This window comes from Muntiacus reevesi, chromosome 2 (assembly GCF_963930625.1).
Source record: "Muntiacus reevesi chromosome 2, mMunRee1.1, whole genome shotgun sequence".
Taxonomy (NCBI): Eukaryota; Metazoa; Chordata; class Mammalia; order Artiodactyla; family Cervidae; genus Muntiacus; species Muntiacus reevesi.
In genome coordinates this window covers 120,472,085-120,500,006 of record NC_089250.1, presented here as the reverse complement: position 1 = coordinate 120,500,006, position 27,922 = coordinate 120,472,085, and the positions used below count along the sequence as shown (strand labels likewise).

Sequence of the window (27,922 nt, the reverse complement as noted above, 5' to 3'; positions counted from 1 at the left end):
CATCTTCATGAATAAGGCAGAACAGAAAGAAGAATGAGCAGGTATACAGTGGGGATTTGAGTTTTATTTGAAATCATTAAAATCATAAAAAAAAAAAATTCACAGCAGCATCTGTGGGGTCAGAAAGATCAGAGGGTGGTGGGCAGGGATAAGGTAGGGAGGTGAAGGCAGTGGTGGTGGTAGCATGGGAGGATGGGTCTGTGGGGAGCTGGAGGAGGGTGTGGGGAGCTGGCAGCTCTGTAGGTCATACTCCAGGACCAGACACTCCTTGTGCCAAGAGGGGATGGCATGCTCCTCAAGGCCTCTGCAGCTCATGGCAGCCTTCTAATCTCCCCCACTCTTGGTCTGGAAGAGACAGTGACTTTCACATATGGCTCTGGGGCTCCACATCTCAGTGGTTACCCTGGCTTGGGGAGGGGGGAGGAAGGGTGTCATCTATGCCCCTCTGCCCTGAGGAGGCTATTCATGAGGGGATCTCACACTCAGGCTCAGGGGGCTGAAGGTCAGGAGGCTCCCCTGTGGGTTCTGGGGCCCTGAGAGGGAAGCAACTTGCCCAGGGACTCCTGTGTTACCCCAGAGGTGCAGCTCCTACCTCCTCAGCCACTTGCTCTTCCACTGTGGCTGCCTCATCCTCCTGTGAGGGGACAGGTTTCTTCAGGGCCTCCTGTGGAAAAGCAAAGGGGATGTGGCACCAGGTGGAGGGTGCAGAGCTTCACCACTCTGACCTCAAAGAACAGAGGTCTTCATCACTGTACCTGGAGGGCCGGAGGGGAGGGAGGTGTGAAGGCCAGACGGGCCTTGGAGGTGATAGAACCTCATGTAAGGATTCCCAGTGGGGACTCTGTGTGATGATGCCAAGGCCTTCGGGGAGTATCAAGTATCCTTGAGCCCAGCCTCACCCCCAGAAGCTAACAGTGAGTCCTTGACAGTCCCTGATTGGTCCTCCTCCATGAGCAAGCCTAGTGATGTGGGTGGGGTGGGCAGTGGCCTCTGAAGCCCTAAGCCTGACCCCCCCCTCAGTGTTCCTGAATCACATGACCATACACCCTTCTCCTACTGTGATCCTCAAAGACCCCTGGAAGGAAGGGCATGTTACCACTGTTCACATGGGGACCCGGTGGCCAGAGAGGCCAGGTATTCAACTCAAAGCCTCAGAGATCAAAGCCGTGGGGCCTACAGGGATCAGGTCTAGCTTGCTCCAGGCCTAACCCTATCCACAGTAGCATGAGGGCCTCCCTCTTTCCTTCTCCCTGCCTCCTGAATGGGCAGTGGGCTCAGGCTGGTCCCTCAGGTGGGACCAGCAGGGGTTATATAATCCTCTCCCACTTCCTGTCTCCTTCTACCTACCTACACCCAACCAGACCCTTGCCTGAGATGGCGTCCTGCCTTGGGGCGGTCGTGTGATAACTGACAGCTGGGGCCAGACTGGGTGATCGGTTTGGACCCTGGGCTCAGCACCTACCTCTGAGGATCCTGCCACCTCAGTACTACCATGATGACATCCTGCCCTTTGGTGGACTGAGGCAGCCAGAATTGGGGCAGGCTCCTCAGACAAAGTACAGGTGGCCACGTATCTAGTCCTGCTGCCCCAGGGTGGGTGCATGAGGCCAGGGGCATGAGTAGTCAGACAGATGGGCAGTGCTGCATCCTTCTACAGTTCACTGGACAGTGAGTCATGGATGGTTTGGGGACGTCACCAGGATATATCTCCCTTGAGGTAGCCAAGGACTCACCAGCCCTCCTCCAAAGTCAGAGAGGAGTGCCCAGGCTTCTGCTCAGAGCCCTTGGGGGCAGCCTGGCCCCATTCTAAGGCCTCTTTTGCTGGGGGGTGGGTGAGGGAGGGGCCTGGGGTCTCCTGGGGGGTACATTTGGGTCCTACCTGGGGTCACTGATGATAATGATGATACAGTCACCTCCTTCTATTGTGTACTCGCCATAAGCGAGGTAAAGCTGCTTCACAGGGTCTGTTTCCCTGCATCATCACAGGCCAGTGGGATGGATACTCAGCACACGCCCCCAACAAGCATTTTACAGCTGATAAAATGGAGGCCCAGGGAAATTGAGTAGCTTCCCAAAGTCATATAGCTAATAAGAGCTGGGAACTAGGAGAGGAGGCACCTGCCTGCTCCTAGAGTCTGGCGATCCTATGACCTCGGTGCTGTCCCAAGCCAGAGGCAGGGTCACCACCTACCCTTCCACTAATCTACTCCAGGGATTCTTAGTGCTGGGTGCCTAGGACTCCACTGGCCCCTAGGGGCCTGTGCCAGTTGGGTGGAACTTTCTAAACGACATCTGCTTACACAGCTGGGAACAGCTCATCTCTGGAATAGGAAAACCTCCTGCCCCAAAAATGAACCGGCTCCCACCACAATCTCCTCCTGACTCTCACTCAGAGTCTCTCTTCAGAGCATAGACTTTGAAGCCAGGCTGCCCCAAAAAATTGCCCCTGTGCTCTCCGCTGCCCAGCACACACACACGTGAACTCAGACCAGGCACAGGCGCCCAGGCACGTACACATGCTCACAAAGACAGAGGCAGAGGGTGTGGTCAGAACCTCACTCTTTTCTCGTCACCAGGGGGCGCTGCTTCCCTGCACCTCCTTGCAGGAGGTGGCCCAGCTCAGCAGGCTCTGGAGGGAGGCTGGACTCTGGGTAGGTGGTGACTTGGCAGCTCTGATCTGGTGTCCACTGCCTGCGGGAGGCTGCCTGTCACGACATGGGGCTCACAGGACCCTGCTTTGGCTAGTAAAATGTGTCTCCTAAATGCTGAGCACCATCAGGTGGGTGTGGTTTTGAGCCTCACTTTCCAGTTGGGCTCCCCACTGCCCCACACACAGGGGTGCTTGCGAGGTTCCCGGGATGTGACAACACCAAGCATAGACCAGGGCCCCTAAGTCTCTGTTCCCCTGTACATTGCTGCTGCTGCTTAGTCGCTTCTGTCGTGTCTGACTCTGTGTGACTCCATAGACGGCAGCCCACCAGGCTCCCCCGTCCCTGGGATTCTCCAGGCAAGAACACTGGAGTGGGTTGCCATTTCCTTCTCCAATGCACGAAAGTGAAAAGTGAAAGTGAAGTAGCTCAGTTGTGTCCAACTTGTAGCGACCCCATGAACTGCAGCCCACCAGGCTCCCCCATCCGTGGGATTTTCCAGGCAAGAGTGCTGGAGTGGGGTGCCATGGCCTTCTCCGCCTTGTATGTTAGTGGGGTGATAATGCTTCTTCCCCAGCTGGCCTCCCTGGACCCCGGGCTAGGGGCCGGATCTCACCTTGCGCACCACTCCAGAGGTGACTGCAATGTTCTCCGCCTCCTCCACCGTCTTGGTGGCCACAGTGTTGACACTGGAGACCACGGCCTCACTCACGGCATTGGCCTGCTCCTTGGTCTTCTCAGCCACTGTGGGAGGAATCTGGCAGGCTTTGGCCCTGACCCCACCCAACCCGGTTCTGGCCTGCCCAAGTCAGGCCAGAGCACCCCTTTCCCTGGGCACTGAAAACTCTGGCTCTACTGGAGACCTAGGCTGTCCTCTTTCTGACTCCAGGGAAGCTCTGACAATGATCAGGTGGTCCACCCTGGGCCTACCTCCAGATTCTGGAGGTCTGGATCCTAGTACAACAAGGGGGGAAAGAGGGCTCCCGGCTTGGGCCTTTAGTAGACGGGTGCAAAAGTCTCTGGATGTCCCACCCTCCATGTCCCCTGGCCCTGGGTCACCTCACCTGAAGTCACACTCTGCACAACACCCTCTTTGGTCTTGACTCCTATGGAGGAAATGGAGGCGTCAGCCCAAGCCCACTCCAGGTGTTGGGAGGGGAGTGGTCAAGGCAAACACACCACAGAACAGCTGGACAAGCTGCAGAGTCGGTGGGGAGTAAGGATGGTGTCTGGGGGCCAGCCATCCTTTCAAAGGCCACTTCCTGCCGTGTCTGGAGGAAAGGGATGGATGGGAAGTGGACAGGACAGGATGCAGGGATGAGAGAGATCAGGCCTGAGGTAGGGTCTGGTGGATGGACCTCTAGTGGGTGTGGCCTGGGCCTTGGAGCCGGGCTTGATAGGGTCAAGAGCTGAGTCATCAGCTTGGCCTCCCCTTTGAAAGGAGCTGATGGGGGAGGGGGCTTGGGAGCCTGGCCAGGATGCTGAGGGTCGATCTCATCTCTCCTGAGGCACCCCTTCTTTCTAGGCAGGGCGGGGACCTATGGCCTGGCTGCTGAGTACCTGCTTGCTCAGCCCAGGGCTCCAGTGTGACTTTTTATCTGAGTCAAGAGGCTGTGGGTGATACTGGGGTGGGGGGTGCTGGTGTGTAGTGGTGTATGCATTTGTGTACGCACAAACAGGCGTGTCTGAGGGTTAAGTGCCTTTCCTGCTGTCCTGCCCCAGAGACCCCTCAACCCCAAAGAGGCCCAGACAGACAATGGGGTGTACAGGAGAGTGGGGGTCCTCTGGGCCCAGGAGTCCTCATCCCTCCCAAAAATGCCTCCCTGGGATCTGGGGATAAAGTCCAGTCCAGGAAACTGAGCGGCCACTAGGCTGCCCCTCCCTGCCGGGCTCTGCCACGCCCAAACTCACCCACATACATGACACCCTCCTTGGTCTTCTCAGCCGCCTCCGTCACCCCCTGCTTCGTCTTTTCCACGGCACCCACCACACCCTCCTTGGCAATAGAGAAGCCCTTCTTGAAGACGTCCATGGCGGCGGGCAGGGATGGGAGTCTGACTCCCCAGACGAACTGTGACTGGTGCTGGCTCGAGTGCTGCTGCAGCCGCTGTCCCTGTGGCTGCCTCTTATTGACGCCGATGAAATATTGATGATGCAGCAGCGGCTGATGGGAGCCTGGCCAGCCCAGGGGTGGGGGCGGGGAAGGAGGGAGGGAGGGAGCAGGCCTGTCCCCACCTTCTCCCAGGGTCCCCTGGGCCTATGCTGGCTCCAGCCTCCCCTCCTGTCCCCTGCCCTCCCTGGACGGGCCATAGCAGGTTGGACACATCCTTATCCATCACTGCCCCTCATTCATTTGCCACCCTGTGCACCTACAGGGGCGACCCTGACTAGGTGCTCCCAGGCCTGGGGCTGTTGTGTCTGTGTACTTCTGGGGCAGGGAGGGGTTGCAGGGGGGTAGACACAGAAAAGAAAGGCGCCCCTGCTACCAGGGTCCCAGGTAGGGCAGGGGCCAAGATCAAGCAGGCCTGTCAGGCATGAGTGGCCAACCTCCCGGACTGGCCTGGCCTGCCCAACTTCTCCCCAGCACCGTGAATGCCCCCATCCTGGGACTCGGGCAAGGCCAGGTGGAAGAACTGGGCCACAAAAGGCTAACCCACGGCCTGGGCCCAGCTACAGACTGTGTGACCCTAGGACAGCTCCCTTCTCCATCTGGGCCTCCACCCACCTGCTGGCTCCCACAGCCCAGCGGTGAGAGATGCTGAGTAGGCATGAGTGCCCCCCACGTCCTGGCCACCAACATGGATGGGCAGCAGGTTCCCTGAGGCTGATCTGACCACTTCCTCCTGACACGCTTCCTTCCATCTCAACACTGGCGCACTTCTTCTGATTCCCATGGGGACGGGCTTAGTGGGACCACCTCCCCCTGTGTCTCCCACACCCAGTGTCCCTGACCGAGTCCTCCTCGGCCACAGGAACTGGCCTACGTTGCTGGCTGCCCCTGTGGGGGCCAGGCCGAGGGTGAGCGGGGCCGGACGGGACTCACCGGGTGGGCCGGCCCAGGCCACTTCCTCTCTTTGTTGTCCCTGCTTTTTTTTTTTCCCCTTCTGAGACTTAACTTAAAGACGTCACCGGCACCGGCACTTTCTGGAGTCACTACAGAAGCTGAGTCTGCCGCAAGCCAGCATGATCCTGACACTGCTCATTGGCCTGGGGGGGCCCCTGGGCTGGGGGATGCTGGGGACCTGGGCGCAGGCCCCCGGTACCAGATTCTCTGATCCACACCGCCCTCAGCTCCCTGGGGTCTGGAAGGCAGAGGCTGAGGACACCGGCAGGGACCCTGTCAGACGGTAAGGAGGGCCTGGACCTGGGGGAGGATGTGGGACAGGATCTCAGTCCCAGCTCAGCCAAAGCAGGGGCTCTCGGGACCTCAGTTACTTGTATGTGAAATAGGTTTATACCATCTATCTGCTGAACCAGCTGTGAAGCTGAATGAGGCACTAGAGGTCATGTTCGCCTTTAGAAGATCACCCCCAGCCAGTCTGGACTGGGCACCCCAGTCCCCCAGGACCTAAGGACCACATGGAGTTCCCTGCCTGACCCATGGCAAGGAATGGGCCTGGAGGTTGGGCAGGGCAGGAGCACTTGACACCATCAAACACCAGCATGGGGGATGCTGAGGGGCTGTAGTTCCGGAAGTTTCCAGCTGGCCTGGGAGTGGTTCCTGTTCTTGGGAGTCAGTTCTGAAAGCTGAACCCGGGTGAGGCTGGCCTGGCCTAAGCGCTAGAAGACAGACACCCCTGGGGACCAAACTTGGATCTGAGTGCCTGGGGAGGGGCACGGACCCTCAGCCTGGCCCTAACAGCTAAGCAGTGAGCAGACAGGGTGCTCTGCTCTATTTCCAGAACAAAAAGGAGGCTGCGGCATCCAGCGAGCTCTGCTTCAGCACCCATCTGGAGATGGGGAGAATGGTCTTAGGACTAGACCGGAACACCATTTTCTAGTCTGTTTATTTGTCCAGGGTCAGGGATCTTCCTGCTGACAAGCTGCTGATTATGTGGGTCCCTCCTCAGGGTACCCCTCAGTCAGAGCAGCAGGTGCCATTTATCGAACCCATCTCTGGGCATCTTGCCAAGTGTTATCTCTGTTAATCCCCTCCTGATTATAGGGGAGCCTGAGGCTCAGAGAGGCTAAGCAACTGGCCCAAGATCACACAGCTGAGGAGAACTATAAGCAAGATCTGAGTCTGACTCCAGAGATCATACTCTGGTTCTGGTCCCAGGGATGTCTTTTCCCCCCCCTCCTCCATCCCCACCCCACTCTTCCCACCTCCACACACAAACCAGACTTGGTTGGGAGCATCCATGTGGATTTGGAGGGTGAGAGGGGCCAATTTACAGTCACCAGAGTCTCCTGGGCTGGCTGAGTTTCACTGTCATGTAGGCCTGGCCCATATCTGCCCAGGACAGCTCTCATATAGCTCTGATGCTTCAAGGTGAAAGTGTTTGTTGGACACTTTCCCAAAAGCAGACTGGACAGGGAGAGGCGGGAGGACCAGACTAAGCGAGTATGCACTGGCCTTCAGTGATGGGGGGGTGGCCACGTGGAAGGAGAGGGAAGAAGTTGGGCCTTGAGAGACCACCCCCCGCCCCATTCCCGGCTCTGCTCAGAGCTGGGAGTACAGGTGGCTCTTGGCAGGGGAACCCAGGCTCTGATTTCAGGACCAAGAATCCAAACTTCCCTCCCCAAAGCCATCAGCCCCTGTTTCTGAGCAGCCTACCTCCCCCTGATGAAAGGGAATATGAGGGGCTCAAGAGGATGGGAAGGACGGAGGAGATGTCTTCTTCTCTCCCACCCTCTCACCCGCACCGGGGCTATGGGGAAGGTCTGCGTTCCCTTAGGCCCATGGAGGGTGGGTCTCTGGACTGCTCAAGGCCTGAGGGAGTCACTCAGCCATGGTCCCAGTGGTGTGGGTGTGCACACAAGGGCACTCTGGCCCGGGAAATGCCCAGGCAGGAGTCTGAGGGCATCCCTGATCCCAGACCCTCCAGGAGCTCCCAGCAGGCCTGCTGGTCTCCTGCCCACAGTTCAGAAGCTGCAGGCCCCACAGGTCAAGCTGAGGTTGTCAAGGCCTCCGGAGGGGCTGGTGAGAAAGGAAGGAAGCACAGCACAGCTTCCTCAGACTGATTGCTTCCCGTGGTCCCACGAAGGGAGAGGCGGAAACGCAGCCCCAGCCCCGCTCCGGCCACAGGGGAAGGGGAGGCAGAACAGGCTCTCCGCACTCAAGCAGGGGCTCCACACCACCCAGCTCAAGCCTGTGGCTCTTCCCTCACAGCTGCTGGAGCCAATCTGCCCTGCATTTGTCTCTCCTACCTCTATCTGGGGCCTGGGGCCAGGGCAGGCATTGGACACAGACCCAGATGAGACCATTTGCAGGGAGAAGCTTGAACAAGTCAACCTGATGCCGGATCCCAGGATGAAGGAGGAACGAGGTTGGTGCTTCCTAGAGCCCCCAGGACCCAGTAGAGCTGGGCCCAGTGAGCCAGCGACCTGGGCATTTGGACATTGTGAGGAAGAGGGTTTCTCTTTGCTCCCAGGCTTTTGTAAAGCTGGGGAGAGCAAGAGGTTAGGATATGGGCTCCTCAGATGCAGGGCCACTTCCCAGGCAGGACTTGAGTCTGCTGTGGTGAGTGAGTGAAGTTCGCCCAGTTGTGTTCAACTCTTCGCGACATCATGGACTGTAGCCTGCCAGGCTCTTCTGTCCATGGAATTTTTCAGGCAAGAATACTGGAGTGGGGTGCCATTCCCTTCTTCCAGGGATCTTCCCAACCCAGGAATCGAACCCACTGCTGTGGGGACTGAGCCAAGACCCAGGAAAGGCATCCTATCCCTACATGGTATGGCAGTACTGCAAGGTTGCCACTCCACTTTAGATGCTGGGAGGCTCAGAGGGGTGGGGCTGCCACCTAGCGCTATATGACTGCGGTGGCTCAGATGATAAAGAATCTACCCGCATTGCCGGAGACCCAGGTTTGATCCCTAGGTCAGGAAGGTCCCCTAGAGAAGGGAATGGCTATCCACTCCAGTATTCTTCCACAGGGAAAAAAGAGTCGGACACAAAGAGTTGGATATGCCTGAGCAACTGACACTTTCACTTTCAGGCCTGCATTGGCTGGGCTGCAAATCCCAGGTGTCCTCAGTTTTGTCCTGTTTTGTCTCCTCTAAGGGGGGTGGGAGTCTAGGAGATGCTCCTCCCAGCAGCCCAGCTGGGCTAGTCACCAGTGTCAGTGTCGCCACAGGAAGTGTTTCCAATTGTTGCAGCTGGGAGCTTGTGGCCCAGAGAAGTCGTGCAGTCACACAGGAGCAGGGTGGAACCCTGACTCTGGTCTCTGGGCCATGGCTACGCCTTCCGCCCTTGTATCTGTTCTCCAAGGCACAGAGCCCTGGGCGCTAATAGGGAAGAGACTCACTGGCCTGAGCTATGCTCAAGGAATCCTGGCTCTGGCTGGACACCAAGTGGGCCTTGGGCTCCCCTGCTCAGGCCCCTGTGTGGCTCAGAGACCAAGCCTGGCAAAATTCTCCCCTGGAGTCATCACATTCACAGCTGCATTCAGGGCCTCAGAAAGCAAGAATGTTGAGAACACAACCTCCTTCACAGACAGGCTTAAGGGGCAGTTGGATGTGGGTTTTACTGGCCGGTTAAGAAGCACTTAAGTGCCCCAAAGGGCCACAACAGCAGCACATTTATAATTCAGGAGGCTTTGGCTAACAGCCATTTCCCTGCTTGAGGTTTTCTCTGCCTTCCTCAAAGCTTCCCCCTCACCCCACCCACCCCCGCCCCCAGGGAGGGGCTAGGAGTAGGAATCTTCTCCACATTTCCAGGATGGAGGAAGGGCCTTGCTCAAGGTCACCCTGAGTCCAAAGACAAGCAAGGGAGGAGAGTCCAGGACTCCCAGATCCAATTAAAAGCTCTAAGGGGGGCAGCAGACTCTCTCCTGCCTGGCTGGGGGCATCAGGTCAGGCCAGGTCAGAGGCCCAGGACAGGCCCAAACCAGGCTGGAGACCCCCCACACTCATTTCTAGGCTGGCACCTGCCTCTTGGTAGACCGCTGGGAGATGAGGGTGCCAAGAGGGCCCGGGCGCCCAGCCAGGAGGCAGTGAAAACAATGGGGCACTTCAGCGAGCAGGGCTGGGGGCTCAGTGGACCAGCGAGAAACTGCCAAGAGCTGTAGGAAACCAAAGCAAAGGTCAGGAATGTTCCCAGGGCTTCTGGGCCAGCAGCCTGTACTGTGCCAAGGGCATGGAGCTGCCAAGGGAGGGGAGTATGGGCAGGGAGAACAGTGGCCACTGGAGCCTGAGGTTTGGGCAGGTCTGGAGAGAAAGTTCCTGGGCAGGAAGGGTGGGCAGCACCGCTTCCAGTTCTAGGAACTTGAGGTGGAAAGTCCCGGTCACTCCCAGCCCAGGCTGGCCCAGACCCGGTGTTCTCAGGGTGCAGACCTTCTGGATCCTCTGCCGCAGTTCAGAGAGCATGTGAGAAGCAGGGCTTTGTTACAGTGGGTGTTTCTTAGCCTCCCACTATCGACATCTGGGGCTAGCTCTTTGTCGTGAGGGAAGGGGCTGTGGCCTCCTCCCACTAGATGCCAGGAGCATCCCCATTCCCAGAGCTGTGTCAACCATGTGTGTGTTATGCTCAGATGCTCAATCATATCTGACTCTTAGCCCGCCGGGCTCCTCTGTCCAAGGATCTCTAGACAAGAATACTGGAGTGGGTTGCCATTCCCTTCTCCAAGGGATCTTCCTGACCCGGGGATTGAACCTGTGTCTCCTGCACTGGCAGGCAGATTCTTTACCATTGTGCCGTGTTGCCAAATTCAAATGAGGCAGACCACTTCTCCTTCCAACCCATGTCCCACTGAGAACAGCTGGTTTATAGAAATACTTCTTCCTAGATCTGAGCATGTTCCAGGAATTTCCACAGGACCTTAAACAGGAGGTTTTAACAGGAGACCTTAAACAGGCGACCACCTTACTTCCACCCAGGTCCTGACCTCTGGGCCCAGCTCTTTCACAGTGCACAGTTTCTGTGTTGAGTGTGTACCCTTGCTTCCATCCTGATTTTCGTGTGCCCTTTCTACCATTTAATTGTCCCTTGGGGATTTACGGGCCCCTTCCCGATCTTTGATGTATCTTGTGCCAACATCCCACTGTTTTCTGGATTGATTTCATTTTATTGGTTGCACTGCGAGGCTTGTGAGATCTTAGTTCCCTGACCAGGGTTCAAACTCCTGGCCTTGGCATGGAAAACATGGAGTCTTAACCATTGGACCACTGGGCATTGGGCAATTGACATCCCATTGTTTTTATTCTTTGACATTAGAGTTGGTTGTGACAGTTAGAAAAGATACTCCTCACTCGTCTTCCAAGATGTTCTTACTTGTTCACCTGCATTTTGTCTTCCAGGTGGAAATTATTTTATTTATTTTTTTAGTGATATACACCCATAAGCAAGACTTAGAAAACTCTGGAATGGTGGGTCAAATCTGGGTCCCCAACTGCTTTAAAAATAAAGTTTGATTGGAATGCAGCCATCCCTGTTTATTTACATATAGTCGATATCCGCTTTCCTGCTACAACGGTACAACAGCCAAATTGAGTAGATGCAACAGAGTCTGTATGTCCTGGAAAGCCTATGCATCCTTCCCCCGCACAATTTTCATTTTTCCTGAAATAAGCAATTATCTTCATTTTTGTTTTAGTTTTGTCCTTTTGCTTAGTTTTCTGTGTCTTTGTCCTCATTCAGCTCCAGACTCTTGGCCAATTGTCCATGTCTGCCCTTCACTTTCATTCCATTCGGTGTTTGATCACTTATGTTCTCTTGGAAGGCCTCTCTCTCTCAGAGCTTCCAACCATGTTCCAGGTTGGACCATTGCTCACGCACCCGCTGCCTGTCACGTCCTGGGGTCTCCCTTCTCATTTCTGTGCCGGAACTCCTGTTTCCTGATGCTGTTCTCCCGTTTCTTGGTGTTCTCTCTTGTTTTGGTGAAGCACTTCTGGCAGAGTGGTCCTCAATCCTGGACTGTGCCTTAGAATGACCCATAGAGCTTTAAAATGGCGATGCCCAGGCCTTAATCCCAGAGAATTTCCTTTAACTGCCCTGAAGTGGGGCCTGTAGGGTCATTGTTTTAAACTGCCACAGGATGCTTCTGATGTGAAGATTTGATGGCAAGATTGCAAGCTACTGATCTAGTAGCTCTCTGATGAGGGTCCTGGGGCAAGGGGGAATGCTTTAAAATCTGGCTTGTGGAAAATATCTCCATTTTGTGCTCCTTAAATTGACAGTTAGGCTGAGTATAGGATTCTAAACTGGAAATAATTTTCCTTCAGTATTTTGAAGGTGATTCTTTACTATCTTTTAGTGTCTGGTATTGCTGTTGAGTAGAGGAGGAAATGGCAACCCACTCCAGTATTCTTACTTGGAGAATCACATGGACAGAGGAGCCTGGCAGGCTACAGTCCACGGGGTTGCAAAGAGTCAGACACGACTGAGTGGCTAACACACACACACTGATTGCTGTTGAGAGGTTCAAGGCTGTTCTAATTCCTGATGTGTATGGGAGTGGGGTGGAAGGGGGCTTGGAAAGTGTAGAATCATTCTCAGTCCTAGAGTTCCAAAATTTCACAATGATGTGTTTTGCTGTGCATTTATTTTCATTGTGTTGTGGTAACGGGTGGGCCCTTTGAATTTAAAATTCCAAGTCCTCTTCTGGAATATTCCTTCGGTTGTTTTTTGTTTTCATCAATGATTCCCTCCTTCTGTTCTCTATTTCTGGAACTCCTATTGTTCGGATGTTGGGTTCCCAACATGGGTTCTCTATTTTTCTGATCTTTTCTATCCTATTTTCCATATTTTCCACCTGTCTGTTTGCTCTTCTTTTAGGGAAATGTCTTTAACTTTATCCTCTAACTTGTCTATTGAATTTCTTTTGCCTTTCTACCATTATAATTTTAATTTCAAGTGTTCTTTTTTGGGGGGCTCTCAGTGTTTTGCCCCCATTTTTAAAGTAGCTTCCTATTCTTGTTTCTTGGATGCAATAAGTTCTTTTGTCAATCTTGGAATTAATGCAAATTTGGAGGAAGTTCTTTTCTTCCTGCAATGTTCTGGTTTTCTTCAAGCTGATTTTCTTCCACTTGCTTATTTTGACCTCCCTCTTTTGGAAGAGGTTTTCCTCAGGGGTCTTTCTTGGATGTCTGCCCACTGAAGAGCAGAAAGGTCAGGTAACTGACTGGAAGCTGGGTGGATGGGTGGGGCTCTGTGATCTGTTTTGATAGAGGATGCTCTGCTGGCTAGCTCACTGGGGGAAACCCCTGGTGTCAGTCTCTTTAGATCTTTCCCCTCGAGTGGGGAGGTCATTTTCCTGACAAGCCTTTTCAGTCTGTAGCCAAGAGGGTTCAGGCTGGCTGCACGGCTTCTGAGAGTCAGGTGGGAAAGCAGGCTCCAAATCAATATGTCGCCCCATCCCCCTACGCACCAAGACCCTGATGTAGCCACCTGTGTCTCGCCCCCTCCCACCCTTCTGCACCCAGGAACCAGGGTGGCTCTGGAATGTCACTTCCTGTTTCAGCTCCTCCATGGCTCCCCATGCCTTCAGGACAGAGCCCTGTCCTCAGCTGGCACTCAAAGCCTCCCCAGCCTGGCCTCTCCTTAGCAGCCCTTTCTCCATCCCCACAGCCAGATCTCCAGTGAGGAACAATGTCAGTGGCAATGGGAATGGGGGCCGGCTGCCAGGGCTGCCAGAAGGCGGCAGGACAGCAATGTTCACCAGGCAGCTGGGAGGAGGCAGGTACTTGTTACTCACTTGGAGGAGGGTGTTATGATCTCCATCCTATGATGGGAAACAAAAACTCCCTAAGTGCCTCACTCAAGGTCACACAACCAGAAAGTGTGAAGGATTCAAACCCAGGATGCTCTGGATTCAAACCCAGGAGCAGCAAGCACCACACTGCTTCCCTGGCACCAGCAGAAACAGGGAGAGCCCTTCCTGACTCCGGGGGTAACTCCATGATGTGGGGAGAGGCTCCTGAACCTCTCTGTGCTGACCTGGGAATTGGGGTGCTTCCTGGAAGGCAACGGAGCAGGTGCCCTTGAAGGCAGGATCCACAGGGCTTTTGCTCTGAAGCAGCAGGATGAATAATGCAGAGCCCTTCCTTCTCAGGCTAATGGATTCCAGAATCTCTGGGACTGAGTGGGGCACAGAGGCAGGGACTGGGCGCTCTGTTCTGGCTCCCTGCTGACCTCTAGGAAGTGTGGAGATCTGGCTGTGGCTCAGCAGCCCTCTCTTCTGGCTTTTTTTCCCCAGTAACTGGTGCCCCTACCAGAAGTCCAGACTGGTCACCTTCGTAGCTGCTTGCAAAACTGAGAAATTCCTCGTCCACTCACAGCAACCATGTCCGCAGGGGGCTCCAAACTGCCAGAAGGTCAAAGTCATGTGAGTGCGGTGGAGCAGGGTGGGCTACTCATCCAGGTTCTGTGCCGGCTCACCCTAGAGTCTCTGAGCTAGCCCTCTTCCCCCAGGTACCGCGTGGCGCACAAGCCGGTGTACCAGGTCAAGCAGAAGGTGCTGGCCTCCGTGGCCTGGAGATGCTGCCCGGGCTTTGCAGGCCCCAACTGCCAGCACCATGGTAGGGTTCCCTGTGGTCTCCCTCCCCCTTCGACCTCTGACCCAAGAGGTCATGCAGCCCCTCTAACCTCTGGAGTTAATATCTGATGTTTCTCTGCAGATCCCATGGCAACCCCTGAGCCTGAAGATCCAGGTGATAGCCTCCAGGAGTCTTGGGATGGGCCAGTTGACTTTGAATCTGGTATGTTGCTTTCCTGGAAGGTGCAGGAGGGACAGGTAGAAAGATCTCATGTGCCCAAGCCCGCTGTCCTCTGATAGGGCAGTGCCATTTCAGGGAAGCTCTGTCCCCGGAATCGGCAGGGGTTCCTCTGAGGCCCTGTGTCACCTCGCCCTCACACCAAAGCGGCAAGGTTCACACGGCCCTGAGTTACCTGCCTGCTGGCCAAACACATACCCTTTTCCTTGACCCTATTTTCTGGGCCCCTCCTTGCCCCCTGAATTTCATCAGCCCCCAAGGTCTGGAAGAAGCCTCCCTCCAGCCCCCCTAACCAGGGCCAGGAAGCCATGTTGTCCCTGGTCTTGAGTCAGCACAGCAGAACCACCTAGGGACACCATTTGTGAGGCCTTTCAAGGCTGGACCATGGATGGGAATGTTTCATCATGTGGTGAATGCCTGTCTATTGACAAGTGCTGCCTAGAATGATGTGGAGAAGCTGTGTCCCTAAGACTGAGGAGGAAAGTGAGCTTTGACGGATCAGTCATGTTTGAGGTCAGTGCAGGGGTCAGGGTGAGGGCTCACTTGCCATGCATCTGTCCTAGAGTTAAAGGCTTCTAAGCTCCTGCTCAGAGGATTTCAGGACACACATCCCTCCTTTCAATCCCCAAATTTCCTCTCTGCACCTCATGTTCTGCTCAGGCCAGGGAAGTCTGACACTTATGTGTATTCAGGTCATCCAGCTGCAGAGATCCGGAACACAGTGGAGCAGCAGGAACGCCGACTGAGAGATCTCCAGAATGACATCCACCAGATGGCAGACAGCCTCCCAGGCCTGTGGGAAGCCTGGGCAAGCAACCTCACAGTGGCAACAACTGAAGCAAATCAAACAGAGCTTGGTGAGTGGCAGGTTCCCAGGGCTGAGGAAGAGCCTGGTCATGTCCTAGGGGATGAGTGGAAGGGGAGGCAGGAAGGCCCAAACTTCAGAGGCCCCCCCCCCCCACACACACCCAGTCTCCCCCTGGGGAGGGTGCCTGCTCTTGTAGGGATTGTATGAACACATGAATCTGTTGCAGAGTTTCCAGCCAGATCCTTGGAGCAAGTGCTAGTGCCCCACATCAACACCTTCCTGCAAGGACATCTCAGCCCCATGTGGAGAAGCTTCAACCAAAGCCTGCACAGCCTCTCCCAGGTCGTAAGAAATTTATCTCTTGATGTGGAGGCCAACCGACAGGCCCTCAAGAGGGTCCAGGAGAGCTCTGTAGCCAGAGCTGACTTCCAGGAGCTTGGTACCAAATTTGAGACCAAGGTCCAGGAGAACGCCCAGAGGGTGGGCCAGCTGAGGCAGGAGGTGGAGGACCGCCTACATGCCCAGCGCCTGTCCATGCACCAGTCCCTCTCAGAGGTCCAGACCGATGTGGACATCAAGTTGAAGAAGCTCCTTAAGGCCCAGGAGTCTGCAGCGATCAATAGTAGCGTGGTCCTGGCAGTAGCAGGGGCAGCAGCAAGGCCGGAGCCAGAGAGCCTGAACGCCAGGCTGGGCCAGCTGCAGAGGAACCTCTCTGCCCTGCATGTGGTCACTGCCCAGAGGGAAGAGGCGTTACAGAGCACCCTGGCAGACATGAAGGCCACCCTGGCCCGGCACGTGGATGAGATCAAGGAGCTGTACTCGGAATCGGATGACACCTTCGATGAGATCAGCAAGGTGCAGCGGCAGGTGCAGGAGCTGGAGGTGAACCATACGGCGCTGCGAGAGCTGCGGGTGATCCTGATGGAGAAGTCACTGATCATGGAGGAGAACAAGGAGGACGTGGAGCGGCAGCTCCTGGAGCTCAACCTTACCCTCCAGCACCTACAGGGCGCCCACGCCGACCTCATCAAGTACGTCAAGGACTGCAACTGCCAGAAACTCTACTTTGACCTGGATGTCATCCGGGAGGACCAAAGGGACACCACGCGAGCCCTAGAGGAGACCCAGGTGAGCCTGGACGAGCGGCGCCAGCAGGACGGCTCCTCCCTGCAGGCCCTGAGCGACACGGTGGCCTCCCTATCGCTGGCCATGGACACGCACCAGGCAGAGAGTCAGCGGGCGCGGGCTGAGGCTGCACGGCTCCGGAGCCAGCTGCGTGCCCTGGGCGGCGAGGTGAGTGCGCTGCGGGCCAACGAGACCGAGATTCGCCGCGAGATCCGCCAGTTGCACAGCTCCTTCTCCGCCCTGCTAGAGGACGCGCTGCGGCACGAGGCCGTGCTGGCTGCTCTTTTTGGGGAGGAGGTGATGGAGGAGATGTCCGAGGAGGGGCCTGGCACGCTGCCCCTGCACTACGAACAGATCCGCGTCACCCTGATGGACGCGGCCAGCGGGCTGCGGGAGCAGGCTTTAGGCTGGGAGGCGTTGGCCGCCAGGGTGACTGCCTTGGAACAGGCCTCGGGGGCCAGCGGGCAAACCGCGCGTTTGGAGCCCAGCCGGGATGCTTCACTAGAGGAGGTCGGTGCGCTGGACCTGGCTGGGCTGGCGCAGGAGCTCCAGCGCCTGAGCTCGGACATGGAGCGTGTGGGTCGGTGCTGTGAGGCCTCCTGGGTCTCCTCCCTCAATAGCTCCCTCGAGGGCCTTCGCGGGGAGCTCTCCACGACTGAGCGCGGCTTGGAGAGGCACCAGCGCCTCTTCCACAGCCTCTTTGGGAACTTCCAAGGGCTCGTGGCAGCCAACGTCAGCCTGGACCTGGAGAAGCTGCAGGCCATGCTGAACAGGAAAGGGAAGAAGCAGCAGAAAGGCCTGGAAGCTCCCAAGAGGAGGGATAGGAAGCAAGTGGAATCTTTAGAGGATGCGCATGTCAAAGGGCCAGCGCTCTGGGAGGCAGGTGAGTTCCTAGGCCTGAGAGGAGGGTGGGGTCTAGGATTGCTATCTGCCAACAGCTCTTCCGCCTCAGAGGAGGCAGGGGTGAAGGAGAGCAGGATGACCCTCAGTCACCACTACTCAGGGCTGCTTTGCCTTTGACCTACCTTCCATTCAGAACTAGGCAGTATTAGGAGTATAAGCTACCTGCGGTATCAGGAGGTAGAAGTCACAAGACTGAACTGTCAGTGAGCAGGCCAAGCCCCACCACACAGACATCTGAAGCCCATTAAACACCAGCGGCTGCTTGCCACTCCAACAGTAGGGCTGGGGGTGGGGGTGTTTCTCTCTTCCATAAGTGAAAATGAAAGTCGCTCAGTTGTGTCAGACTGTGACCCCATGGAGCCTACTGGGCTCCTCTGTTCATGGAATTCTCCAAGCCAGAATATTGGAGTGGGTAGCTATCCCCTTCTCCAGGTTGATCTTCCCAACCCAGGGATCGAACCCAGGTCTCCTGCATTGCAGGCAGATTCTTTACTGTCTGAGCCACCAGAGAAGCTCTCTCCTCCATAACCACACCCTCAAACCCCTCAATCTCAGCCTTTCGCCCCATCCCACTGCACCCACCACATGTCTTTAAGCTTTCTCTTATGTACAAGTGAGTGTGTGGATAAGGTATGGTGTCATCTGCCAGGGGCAGCACCCCACAAGTACAGGGAAAGGCCTTGGGATCCAAAAGGAGCTCATCTGAGACAGCTCAGAGAAACCCAGTCCAGCTGTCTCTAGGGAGCTGGCTCTTGCCCTGTGAAAGGCCCTCAACGGGTCCCTACAGGGCCCTGGGAAACTTGGTTCTGAGGCTGAAGAGATGAGCAGCCAGCCTTCCTAGCCTCCCTGAGTATGGCCCTGGGAAGTGGACCCCTACTCAAGTGGCTCCCTTGCCAGAGAAGATGGCCTTAGGGCTACAGCTACCTCCTCACCTAAACACGGGGGTGAGGACGAAGCTGCCATCTAGGCTGTGTATGCCTGGTGAGGCCTGGCACGCGGGTAGTCTGAGGCTTCGTGGAGGCTCGTACCACAAGCCTGCCCCACTCCCACTCGCTCTCCACGACGGCCCCACAAGCCAGCATCTCCGTGGGAGCAGTGGACATATACAGCTTCTAGCACCACTTGCGTCTCAGTTTCTTCCTCTGTAAAAGGGAGAACCCCTACCTACAATAAAGGGTTGCCGGTAGGACTAGTAGATACATTTGACAAAAACCTAGCACAAGGCTGAAAATTTACTAGAAACATGTCAGTTTTCCCATTTCTCCAGTATTTTCATGGCTGTGGCTATGAGGTTACCCATCACACTCACATCTTTTACCCTCTTGTGCGTAGTGCAAGGCCTCAAACTGCCTGATAGTTTAAGTATCTTGAGTTTACCACTGAAATATTAAGTTTTTTCCTTAAAATTAAAAATTTCATATGGGGCGGCCATCGAGCTCGACCCTATGCTCTGCAGGGAAGCGCGCTGATTTCCCTTGCTGGCCAACAGTGAAGCACAACCCTTCCACTTCTAAGGAGCACATCCAGCCACTGGCTGGCTGGGGCCTCCAGCAGAGGGCATGCTAGGCTGGCCTTCCTTCAGCGGGGCAAGTGCGCCACCTGCTGGGTTCCGGGAGAACTACAGAGCCACCAGCAGCACGCAGACGGGAAAACTATTCTCTCAGAAAAATTTCCAGAACTAAAGAAAAGCAAAATTTTGTCATTTTGTTGCTGTTAGACCTAGAGGCTAAGTGCTGGGGCTGTCGTTCTGGGACTCAAGTCTTCTATGCAAATTCTTCCTGTTGGGCCATGGTTTTATCCCAAGAAATGGGGAGCTTGGTCTCCACAGAGGGGTGGAGGGGGCACAGAGCCCTTAGCTTAAGGGAACAACGATGGAGCATGTGAGGAACGTGACCTTATCAGTGTGGAGGCCAGGATGGCGGAGTCGAGGGGTACTGGGGAAATGAACACATTTTCAATAGGTTTCCCGTATTTTTCATTTGCTTCTTTTTGTCCCCCTTCTCTAAAAGGACAGTGTTTAAAAAAAATTAATGCACATTTAAAGCCCCCATCCACCAAGGCTTCCTCTGGCTCCAGGCCTCTTGTGTGTATTTTACCCTCCTCAGACTTATTAACTTGGTTCTTCAAGTGGAAGAACCCCAGAAGTCAGGAGACCCACAGCTAGCTCCTCCCAGTTTGGCCATTTATTAGTGTGTCGTCTGGAGCAAGCCTTGCCTTTCTGGGCCTGTTTCCCCTCCCTGGGTTCGGGTACAACATTTTGAAAATATTAACATGATCAGCTTGAAAGGACTTTTCTTGCCTGGACCCACCTTCTCTTTCCTTCTCTGTCAAGGGTTCTGTGATAAACATCTAGTAAGAACCACTCTTCATTCCTTAGTGATCTCACCAGGGTTAGCATTTGAGGAGAGGTAATATTTTCTTTCCCCTGGGATCTCAAGATCCCTTGAAGGTGGCAGGAATCTGGGAGTCAAGAGACCTAGGTTCCAGATCCAGTCTGTCATTGACAAAGCATATTGCCTTAGATGCCACTTACTCAGCTTCCTCATTCAGGGTACTTTTCTCTCAAGTATGTTGGAAAGAAGGATCAAACAAGAAAAAGCTTTGTTAAAATGTACACCAGTACAGACAACAGACTTGTATTTTCCTGTCAACTAGTGAAATGCTGAGAATTAGCCAGTTAAATCCCAAGATACACTGCTATTGGGAATATCTAGGTTATCTAGAAATAGTGATCTCTCTCTCATGTTAAGGTGAGGAAGGTAGGGCTCGGTATAATTTCCCACCTGAGGGAGCAAGGGACTGAATCACTGATGCTTTCCTCCTGTAATCCAGGCTCCCCTGTGGCCTTCTACGCCAGCTTTTCAGAAGGGACCACTGCTCTGCAGACAGTGAAGTTCAACACTGCTTACATCAACGTCGGCAGCAGCTACTTCCCTGAACATGGCTACTTCCGAGCCCCTGAGCGTGGGGTTTATCTGTTTGCAGTGAGCATTGAATTTGGTCCGGGACCAGGAGCCGGGCAGCTGGTGTTTGGAGGTCACCATCGGACCCCCGTCTATACCACTGAGGAGCAGAGGGGTGGGAGCCCAGCAACAACCTTTGCTATGGCTGAACTGCAAAAGGGAGAGAGAGTGTGGTTTGAGCTAACCCAGGGATCAATAATGAAGAGAAGCCCGCCAGGCACTGCATTCGGGGGCTTCCTGTTGTTCAAGACCTGAGTACCAAGCACAGCTCTGACCAGACACTGTGGACTTGTCCAGCTCTCCTTGGCCTGGGACTCAGGCCAGGGTTGGTCTGGAGACCATCCAGTTGGTCTAGCTTTTCCCTGGAAACCTTCTCCAAAGACAACGTGGTATTTGTGGCCGCTCTCTAGATGCACTGGGTCTGGCTGTTTCTTAATGAGAAAGACTGGAATGCTTCTCTCCGGGCAGGCCCTGGTCCGGGTGTGTGAGCCTTGGCTCGGTCTGCCTTCTGAGGCTGCACAGCTTGGACTCCAGTTCTTGGCCACACCTTTCTGCAGCTTCTTTGGTGTTTCGCTCCTCCTGTGGTTGGAAACTTACATACAATACTTTAAACCTTTCTCCTGCTTCCTCTTCATCTTATGCTAGAAAACCATTCTTTCCCAAAAATAATATGTTTAAATGGAAGTGACATTTGGGACAAAACTGGAAGCTACTCTCTACCTACTACCAAGCAGGAGGAGGAAACCAACTGTTTGGTGACTATCAGTCAAAAGTGGAGACAAAAGACCTGGTTGACTTAACCAAAGGAAACACACATTAGTATTTTTTCCTTAGTTTCAGTCCTTCCTTGAATTTACTTTGTAACTTTAACTTTACTCCCTTTTCTCCCTGCCTCACACAGGGTAAAGGCCAAGCCATGACAAACATGAACTAAAAGTGTATAGCCTTTACTTTTTTTGCTTTCTACAATAGCTTATGACCACCCTGGTTCTTATTATCATTTCTCAACAAGAAGGTAGCTGAGAGAAGAGAAGGAAGATGGTAAAATCCCCCTCAATGAATTATCAACTTTGGAATAAAGTGATGCCCTTCAGATCTGGTTGGTTTGCAAAGCAAACCAGTATGGAGAACAAAAAATTTGGTGAAGTAGTAGAAATATGGGGCAAAGTCAAACTATTTGGGATGTGACTTCACAATTTCAGTTAACACTACCTAAAACACTCAGAGGCCGCTGCAGTATCCACAGAATATTGAATTACAAAGTACAGCTTAGAGTTGTAGTTATTCCTACACTATTAATGTATGGTTTTCAGAAAGTTACAGATCCTGAAGAGAACAGGCTTGAGAAAGCAGTTATCTACTTGTCAGGAAACATTTTTATTTTGGGAGTAGGTATGTTATTTATTGGATATACCTTTGTCCATAAGAAAACCAGATTGGTCTGGGTGATGAAAAAGGACAGAGTTGCCTGTGAGGGTTAACAAGGTTCCCAGCCCCTCTCATTGTTTCCAGGGCTCCTGAATTCAAATAATTTGTCCCTCAGAATTTCTAAGCTTGGTGTGCTCAATGTGCTAAAATATCAGTGTTAAAAGGAACAATATGCCAGCTACATTGCCACTGACAGTTTGACCTTGGGGTAAATCACAACCACTCTTGAACTTTTTCACCTGTGTATGAGGTGGTCAGTCTAACAACTCTAAATGTTCTGGTGTTTTATTATCTTGACCACAGGTTTGACTCTAGATTCTTTTGTCCTTCATTCTGGCCAGGGCCTCCTGCTACTGCAGCTCAGCTGCAAGAGTAATCCTGACACCAGATATGACGTATTAGGGCCACTCCTGACCAAAGACTGGAAAGCCAGTACCAGGCCACCCTTGCTGCTAGGAAGACCATGCCGTGTCTTCTTTCTGTTCAGTCCTGCTGTTACTGGTCAGGCTGTGCTAATGACGAAGTGAGACATTTAGGGTAACACAATCTGATTTACAACTTTCATTTGGAATTTACTGCACATAATATGCAGAGTGGCTTATTATGAACTGACATCCTCTATAAGGGGCACATGTCCTTCAACCCGCATATGGCTGGTGCTATTTAACAGGGAAGTTATAAATGAAAAGTGCTAACTGGTAAACTCTTCCAGAATCATGGATAAACCACTCCTGAAGTTTCTGGGGTAAGAACTGGAAACAATGGTTCTTTCAAATAGAGCGCTTTCCATGCAAATTTCACAAAATCTTAATATCAAGTTTAAGTATAAATTTTGCTTAAATACTTCTATAACTAGGACCTCAGATTATCAAGAATTCTGAAGTTCAATGGATCTATTTTCTTTTTATGATTTTTTTTTAATGTGGACCATCTTTAAAGTCTTTATTGAATTTGTTACAATACTGTTTCTGTTTTTTGGGGGTCTTTTGTTGTTGTTGTTGGTTTTTTGGCCATGAGGCATATGGGATCTTAGCTCCCCAACCACGGACTAAACCTATACTCCTTGCTTTGGAAGGCAAAGTCTTAATCACTAGACTGCCAGGGAAGTCCCTAATGGATTTCTTATTTCTTCCATTAATGTCTCTGGGTAGAGAGTCTGTTTGAGTGCCCCCAAAGGAGACCCCCCATCACCCAGGCAAGTGTTAAAACACCCTTCATTTGTGGCATCCAGAACAAGACAATGACTCATGCACAGAGTGGTTATCAGAATTCCCTAAACCTGATGGTAAGAAAAATACACAAAAATATCATTGAAAACTAAGAATGGTACCGTAAACATATCAGGAAATCTTAGTTAACTCCTATAAAACAGGAAGTACAAGGGAGAAACTAAAAAAAGAAATAGCAATAGGAAGTCATAAATCAAAACACTTGAGAGACGGGAGTGATTTTGGGGGATCCCTGAACTCACACTCAGCCCTCCTTGGTCTGTGGAGGAGGGGTAGTTGCGGCAGCCTGAGCTAATAAGCAGCTGGCGACAGTGGCCTCCATCTGGAGCTGGAGCAGCGCCCGCCCGTCAGTCCCGAGAACAGTCACAGGGCGGCTACTGACACCTAGAGGCAAGAACCTCCCATACCCAGAGGATGCGTGTGACTTTATCACAGTCAAGACTGCTGGAGGAAATCCTGAGCTGTGTCTCCACAAACCACAACATGTCAAAATAACTCATTTCAGAAACATCATGAAGAGGATATATGGTCTATTAAAAATGTTGGTTAAAACTCCCTTTTCCTCTCATACTCTGAAGCTCCTCTCCTCTCCCATGATGTTTATCTTAAAAACTCCTCTCCCAGCTTCAGACTGAGCATCATTCCTCCATGAAGAAAGCTCCCCCAAACCTGGCCTGACAATGACAAAACTCTTTTCTGCTTGTAGAGGTAAACATGCAGAGCGGGGAAAGCCTGAATCCTCTTGAGTAGATTAAGAAGAGAGGAAAGGATTACTTATTTTTGCTCTAACAGAAAGTTCCATCACTCCGTGATAAAAGCAGGAACCCAAGGAACATAGAACTGGGTTCAGCAAGGATTCACAAATACACAGATGAGCAACAACCTCAAACTGCTTAACATAAGCGGAAATCCAGTGTCCTGAACGAGAGGTTTCAAACTCAACAAACTGAGAACTTTGGAATATATAAATCTCTATAAACAATACAGGAAATTGGAAATTCAGATTGATTATTTGCCACCTAGACCCTGGTTCCTAATTATCATCCTCCCTAAAAGGAACCAAAGAGAAATGGCTAACTCAATGGCAGGGGCAAGGAAAACACCAGATGAGCCCCAAAGTAAAAAGTGCTCAAAAACAATGGATATGCGTCAAAAGGACTCAAGCGCCACCTTGATGAACTCAGAGTAGCCAAGTCTGGGTCAATTTGAGCATCAAAACAAAAAATGACCTAACAGACTATAACTTATTGAATGAGAGTCCATACTGACAATAAAAAATAAACAAAAACAGAGGATTTATTCCTTGTTAACAGAATGCCAATCAATAAGTGTAAATGTAAAAATGGAATCAGAAAATCACCAGTCTGTAATCACTGATTCATGCAGAAGTTATCAATGGATGTTAAAATGCAGTCTCAAAGTATCTCTCACAACATGCTAAGTACAAAAGGAAAACAGGAAATTGACAGCAGGGAAACTAGGTGAGTAGCACCTTAAAAAGGGCTCATCAAGGACACCATCAATGAGATACTGATGCCATGGCATCCTGGTGGGATGCCCTGAGGACACAAACATCATGTCCACAAAATTGCAGGCCTTTATTCTGGAAAATCTTGGTGTCACAAGAGACAAAAGCTAGAGAACTATTTCAGATTAAAGAATAAGGAGACAGGACATTTAAATGCAATACAAGATCTTAGGCAACTTATGGACCAGGAAAATGTGCTAAAGGACTTCACTGGAACAACTAGCAAAACCTGAATAAGGTCTGCAGACTATGGTATTGCTGATAATCATTATGGTATAAATGTTAACTTTCCTGATTTTGAAAATTGTATATAATTGGCTATATATATAACAGAGTATCGCTGAAGGATTCAGGGGTAAAGAGGCATGACCTCTGTAATTTACTCCAAGTAGTTCAGAAAAAAGTATATGTGGATGTCTGTATACAGACATTCCAAGATGAGCCTCTGCAATTCTTGTATACATAAAGAATGGCAAAGCAGTAAGTGATTTGTGTGACAAATGTAACAAAACGTAAGTTTATAAATCTGGATGAAGTGTAAATGGCAACTTTACTTTACAAAGTTACTTTTGTAACTTTTCTTGAAGTTTGAAATTTTTTCAAAATACAAATAAAGTTGAAATAAAATGTGGTTGTTGAAATAAAACACTCAGTAGGTGGGCAGCAAAGCAAAAGGCAGGATGAAACATGAAAGACATGTAAGAAATATGGAAGCAACATCCATGGGACCTATTATTTGTCTAAAGCAGTTCTAGAAACAGGAAAGTAAAAGGGAAGGGACAGTAGAGAAGTGATGGAAGAAAAGTTCCTAAGGAAAGATTAACAGGACCCAATTAGTACTGAGAAACAGAATGAATATATCTAGACATGGCAAGTTTAAACTTTCAAACATCAAAAACAAAAATTAAACTGTGTTCCCTGAATGAAAAAGGTTAAGTTAAACCAGAAAGGACTGAATCAGACACGTATCAGACTTCTTACTGGCCACAGGGATGCTTGGAGATCATGCAGCAGAATCTTCCAAGTTAGAATCTCTCTTCAACAATACCACTAGCCAAGTGTGAAGGGACAGTCAATTATTAATAATAAAAACTGCTTTTAAAGTGCCTGATTGAAAAGATTTCCCCAATAATGTTGGTTCTTTTTTTTGCCACAGCTTTCCCCTTCCTTCTTCTGGTGGTTTTCAACACTTACTTAGACTTTAGTCACATAGGAGAGCACAGAGAATGGAGCAACAGCTGTGCTTCAACTTGATTCTAAAGCTGCTTTCAAAAAAGGCTTTCCCTACCTAAAAATAAAAGAGGCCCGAGTTCTTTCTTCCTCTTGCTTAAAAATACTCTGAATGTAAGAATTTCATATTGACTTTTAAAACAATGGTAACATTTCCTGTTCCCTGTTTAAAATCTAGGTCATTAAGTGTGGTGGGGGGTAGGGAGCACTGGGGCATCTAGAATCATTCTGAATTTCACTCTGAGCAAGTAACTGGACAAGAACCAGGAAGATAAAGTTCAGAGCAGTAGCAGGTAGGCCATACATACTGCATCTAAAAGAGAATAACAATTCAATAGCAATTCAAAAGATAATTAGGGATTAATCTTTCAGCTCTAGTCTCTGCTTCTATCTGAAATACTGTTTTTTACGTACCTTTGTACTTGAACTAAGTTTTTGCTTCCTGATTCCCAGCTTCAGGGTGACTTGCCCATCTGCTCTTACCATGAGCTCAGAGTGTTTAACTCCCCATGACTGCAACAGTAACACTGCCATTAGATGGCCTCTGCCTATACTTCTGGCCAGTCACCTGCAGTGAACTGTGTCCACTTTGGCTGTACTGCTCCAAGGGCTGAAGTCAGGGTTTTTTTTAGAAATATGCATCCAACTGAAGTATGAAGTACCAGAAATGGTTCATGTACTAGCAATAGGCAGGTAAATATTTCTCCCAGAGAATGAAGACTTAATGACTGAATTTGTGTCTGCTTAAAACTACCTATAAGGATTAGGCTCTTCCAGAAGAACAGTGTCTAAAACAATTTGGCTGAGCAGGATCTAAGTTGAAGCATACAAGCTCTTAGTTGCAGCATGTGGGATCTAGTTCCCTAACCAGGGATTGAACCCAGGCCCCCTGCATTGGGAGTGCAGTTGTGGCAACCAGACCAGCAGGGAAGTTCAAGTCAGCTTTTTAGAGATGGAAAAAAGGTTGGCATGTACTTGATAGGCCCCAGAAATCCCTGATTCTTCTTTATCAAGCTGCACAACATGCTATTATTTCAAGAAACTGTCTTACATTGACACTAAATGAGGATAAGGAGTCTGTAATAGGGTATCTCCCAACATATATATATTTTTTGTGGGGGGAGACATCAACTAGTCCCAAATCTCTTATGAGGATTTAACATGTTCAAATGCCGAAGAAAAGGCATCACAAGGCACACTGACTGAATTTACACACAGCTGAAACCAGCTCTGGTAGGTGGTGAGGCCAAGCGCAAGAAGGAAAATGACGCTGCTACAGGAGAGAAGGAAAGCTCCCTTTACTTCCCTGAAGTTTAAGCTTTAAAAAAACCATTTGCTGCAGCAGGAACACTAAGGTCAGATAAATGGACTCCACTACTCTTAAAAGAAGCTAGTTTCAGGCAAGAAATCAGGCACTCTATTAGCAGAAAGAGAAAAAACTTGCAAGAAATTACCTGGCTAGGTAGTGACATGAGCCCTCTTACACTGCTCTTGGAGAGTGTAAATGAGAAACCTTTCTGGACAGCAAGGTAGTGGTATTTATCAAGAATCTCAGATTTTTTTTTCATCTTGAAGAACTTTTGAAAGTTCACATCCATTGTTTCCACTTTTAAGAGTGTAACCTAAGAAAATAAGTATATGAAGATTTATATACAAGGATGTTCAATACATTGATTATATTTTCTCAAACAATGAAAATAACCCAAATATTCAACAGGGAATTATAAAAACAAATTGTTCCATCTACTTAGTGGAATGCTATGTAGTCAATTTTTTAAAAAATTATATTTTCAATTGATATGTAACCACACACTGTGACTTTAACATTGTAAGAAATATGCAGCAGCAAAAAAGATTGAAAAGAAACAATCAAATGTAAGTAGTGGCACAATCTGGCAATAGGATTTTGAATGATTTCATTTGTTTCTTTATTCTTTCCTAGGTTTTCTAAAATTTCTATAATGTGTACCTATTTTTAGAATTAGAAAATAAATTTTAAGGAAAATAACCCTCAGCTATAATAGGCTTGTAATTTATCTTATAATTTATCTACATAAAGGAAAGAGTGTGTGGTCACTTACCTGCCTGTGTCCCATACTGGGTTTCTGGTAGACACAATGCACATCTCAGGGACAACAGTATGTACGCTAACTTATTTGTTATTTCACCAGACACGTGGCTTCTGACAC

The 27,922-nt window shown here is 51.1% G+C and overlaps 2 protein-coding genes across 3 annotated transcripts; one reads left to right on the top strand and one right to left on the bottom strand.

Moving 5' to 3' along the window:
- Positions 1-172: 172 nt before the first annotated feature.
- SNCG (synuclein gamma) lies at positions 173-4,776 on the bottom strand. The gene is made up of 5 exons (XM_065919926.1): positions 4,560-4,776; positions 3,713-3,754; positions 3,265-3,392; positions 593-664; positions 173-345 (listed from the first exon to the last, which is right to left on the bottom strand). Exons 1-5 carry the CDS (start codon positions 4,678-4,680, stop codon positions 325-327), a joined length of 384 nt encoding a protein of 127 aa, XP_065775998.1. The 5' UTR covers positions 4,681-4,776; the 3' UTR covers positions 173-324.
- Positions 4,777-5,782: 1,006 nt separating this feature from the next.
- MMRN2 (multimerin 2) lies at positions 5,783-27,912 on the top strand. Of its 2 annotated transcripts, XR_010661533.1 has the most exons (8): positions 5,783-5,995; positions 14,003-14,131; positions 14,218-14,324; positions 14,424-14,504; positions 15,212-15,376; positions 15,554-17,335; positions 20,188-26,384; positions 26,444-27,912. XR_010661533.1 is itself a non-coding variant. In XM_065922739.1 (7 exons), the coding sequence occupies exons 1-7, from the start codon at positions 5,832-5,834 to the stop codon at positions 20,571-20,573; spliced, it is 2,814 nt and encodes a 937-aa protein (XP_065778811.1). In that variant the 5' UTR covers positions 5,783-5,831; the 3' UTR covers positions 20,574-27,912. The 2 variants fall into 2 exon arrangements, 1 of the variants encoding a protein (XP_065778811.1); XM_065922739.1 differs by having other exon boundaries at positions 20,188-27,912.
- The last annotated feature ends 10 nt before the right edge of the window (positions 27,913-27,922 follow it).

What these genes read in the sequence shown, in the direction of transcription:
- MMRN2 (XM_065922739.1), top strand. Translation starts at nt 5,832, where the DNA reads ATGATCCTGACACTGCTCATTGGCCTGGGGGGGCCCCTGGGCTGGGGG. An exon ending in CCCCAACTGCCAGCACCATG is followed by an intron (nt 14,325 to 14,423) that starts GTAGGGTTCCCT and finishes GTTTCTCTGCAG; the next exon opens with ATCCCATGGCAACCCCTGAG. An exon ending in AGCAAATCAAACAGAGCTTG is followed by an intron (nt 15,377 to 15,553) that starts GTGAGTGGCAGG and finishes AATCTGTTGCAG; the next exon opens with AGTTTCCAGCCAGATCCTTG.
- SNCG (XM_065919926.1), bottom strand. Translation starts at nt 4,680, where the DNA reads ATGGACGTCTTCAAGAAGGGCTTCTCTATTGCCAAGGAGGGTGTGGTG. An exon ending in CCTCTGGAGTGGTGCGCAAG is followed by an intron (nt 665 to 3,264) that starts GTGAGATCCGGC and finishes GCTTTTCCACAG; the next exon opens with GAGGCCCTGAAGAAACCTGT. An exon ending in AAGAGCAAGTGGCTGAGGAG is followed by an intron (nt 346 to 592) that starts GTAGGAGCTGCA and finishes TGTCTCTTCCAG; the next exon opens with ACCAAGAGTGGGGGAGATTA.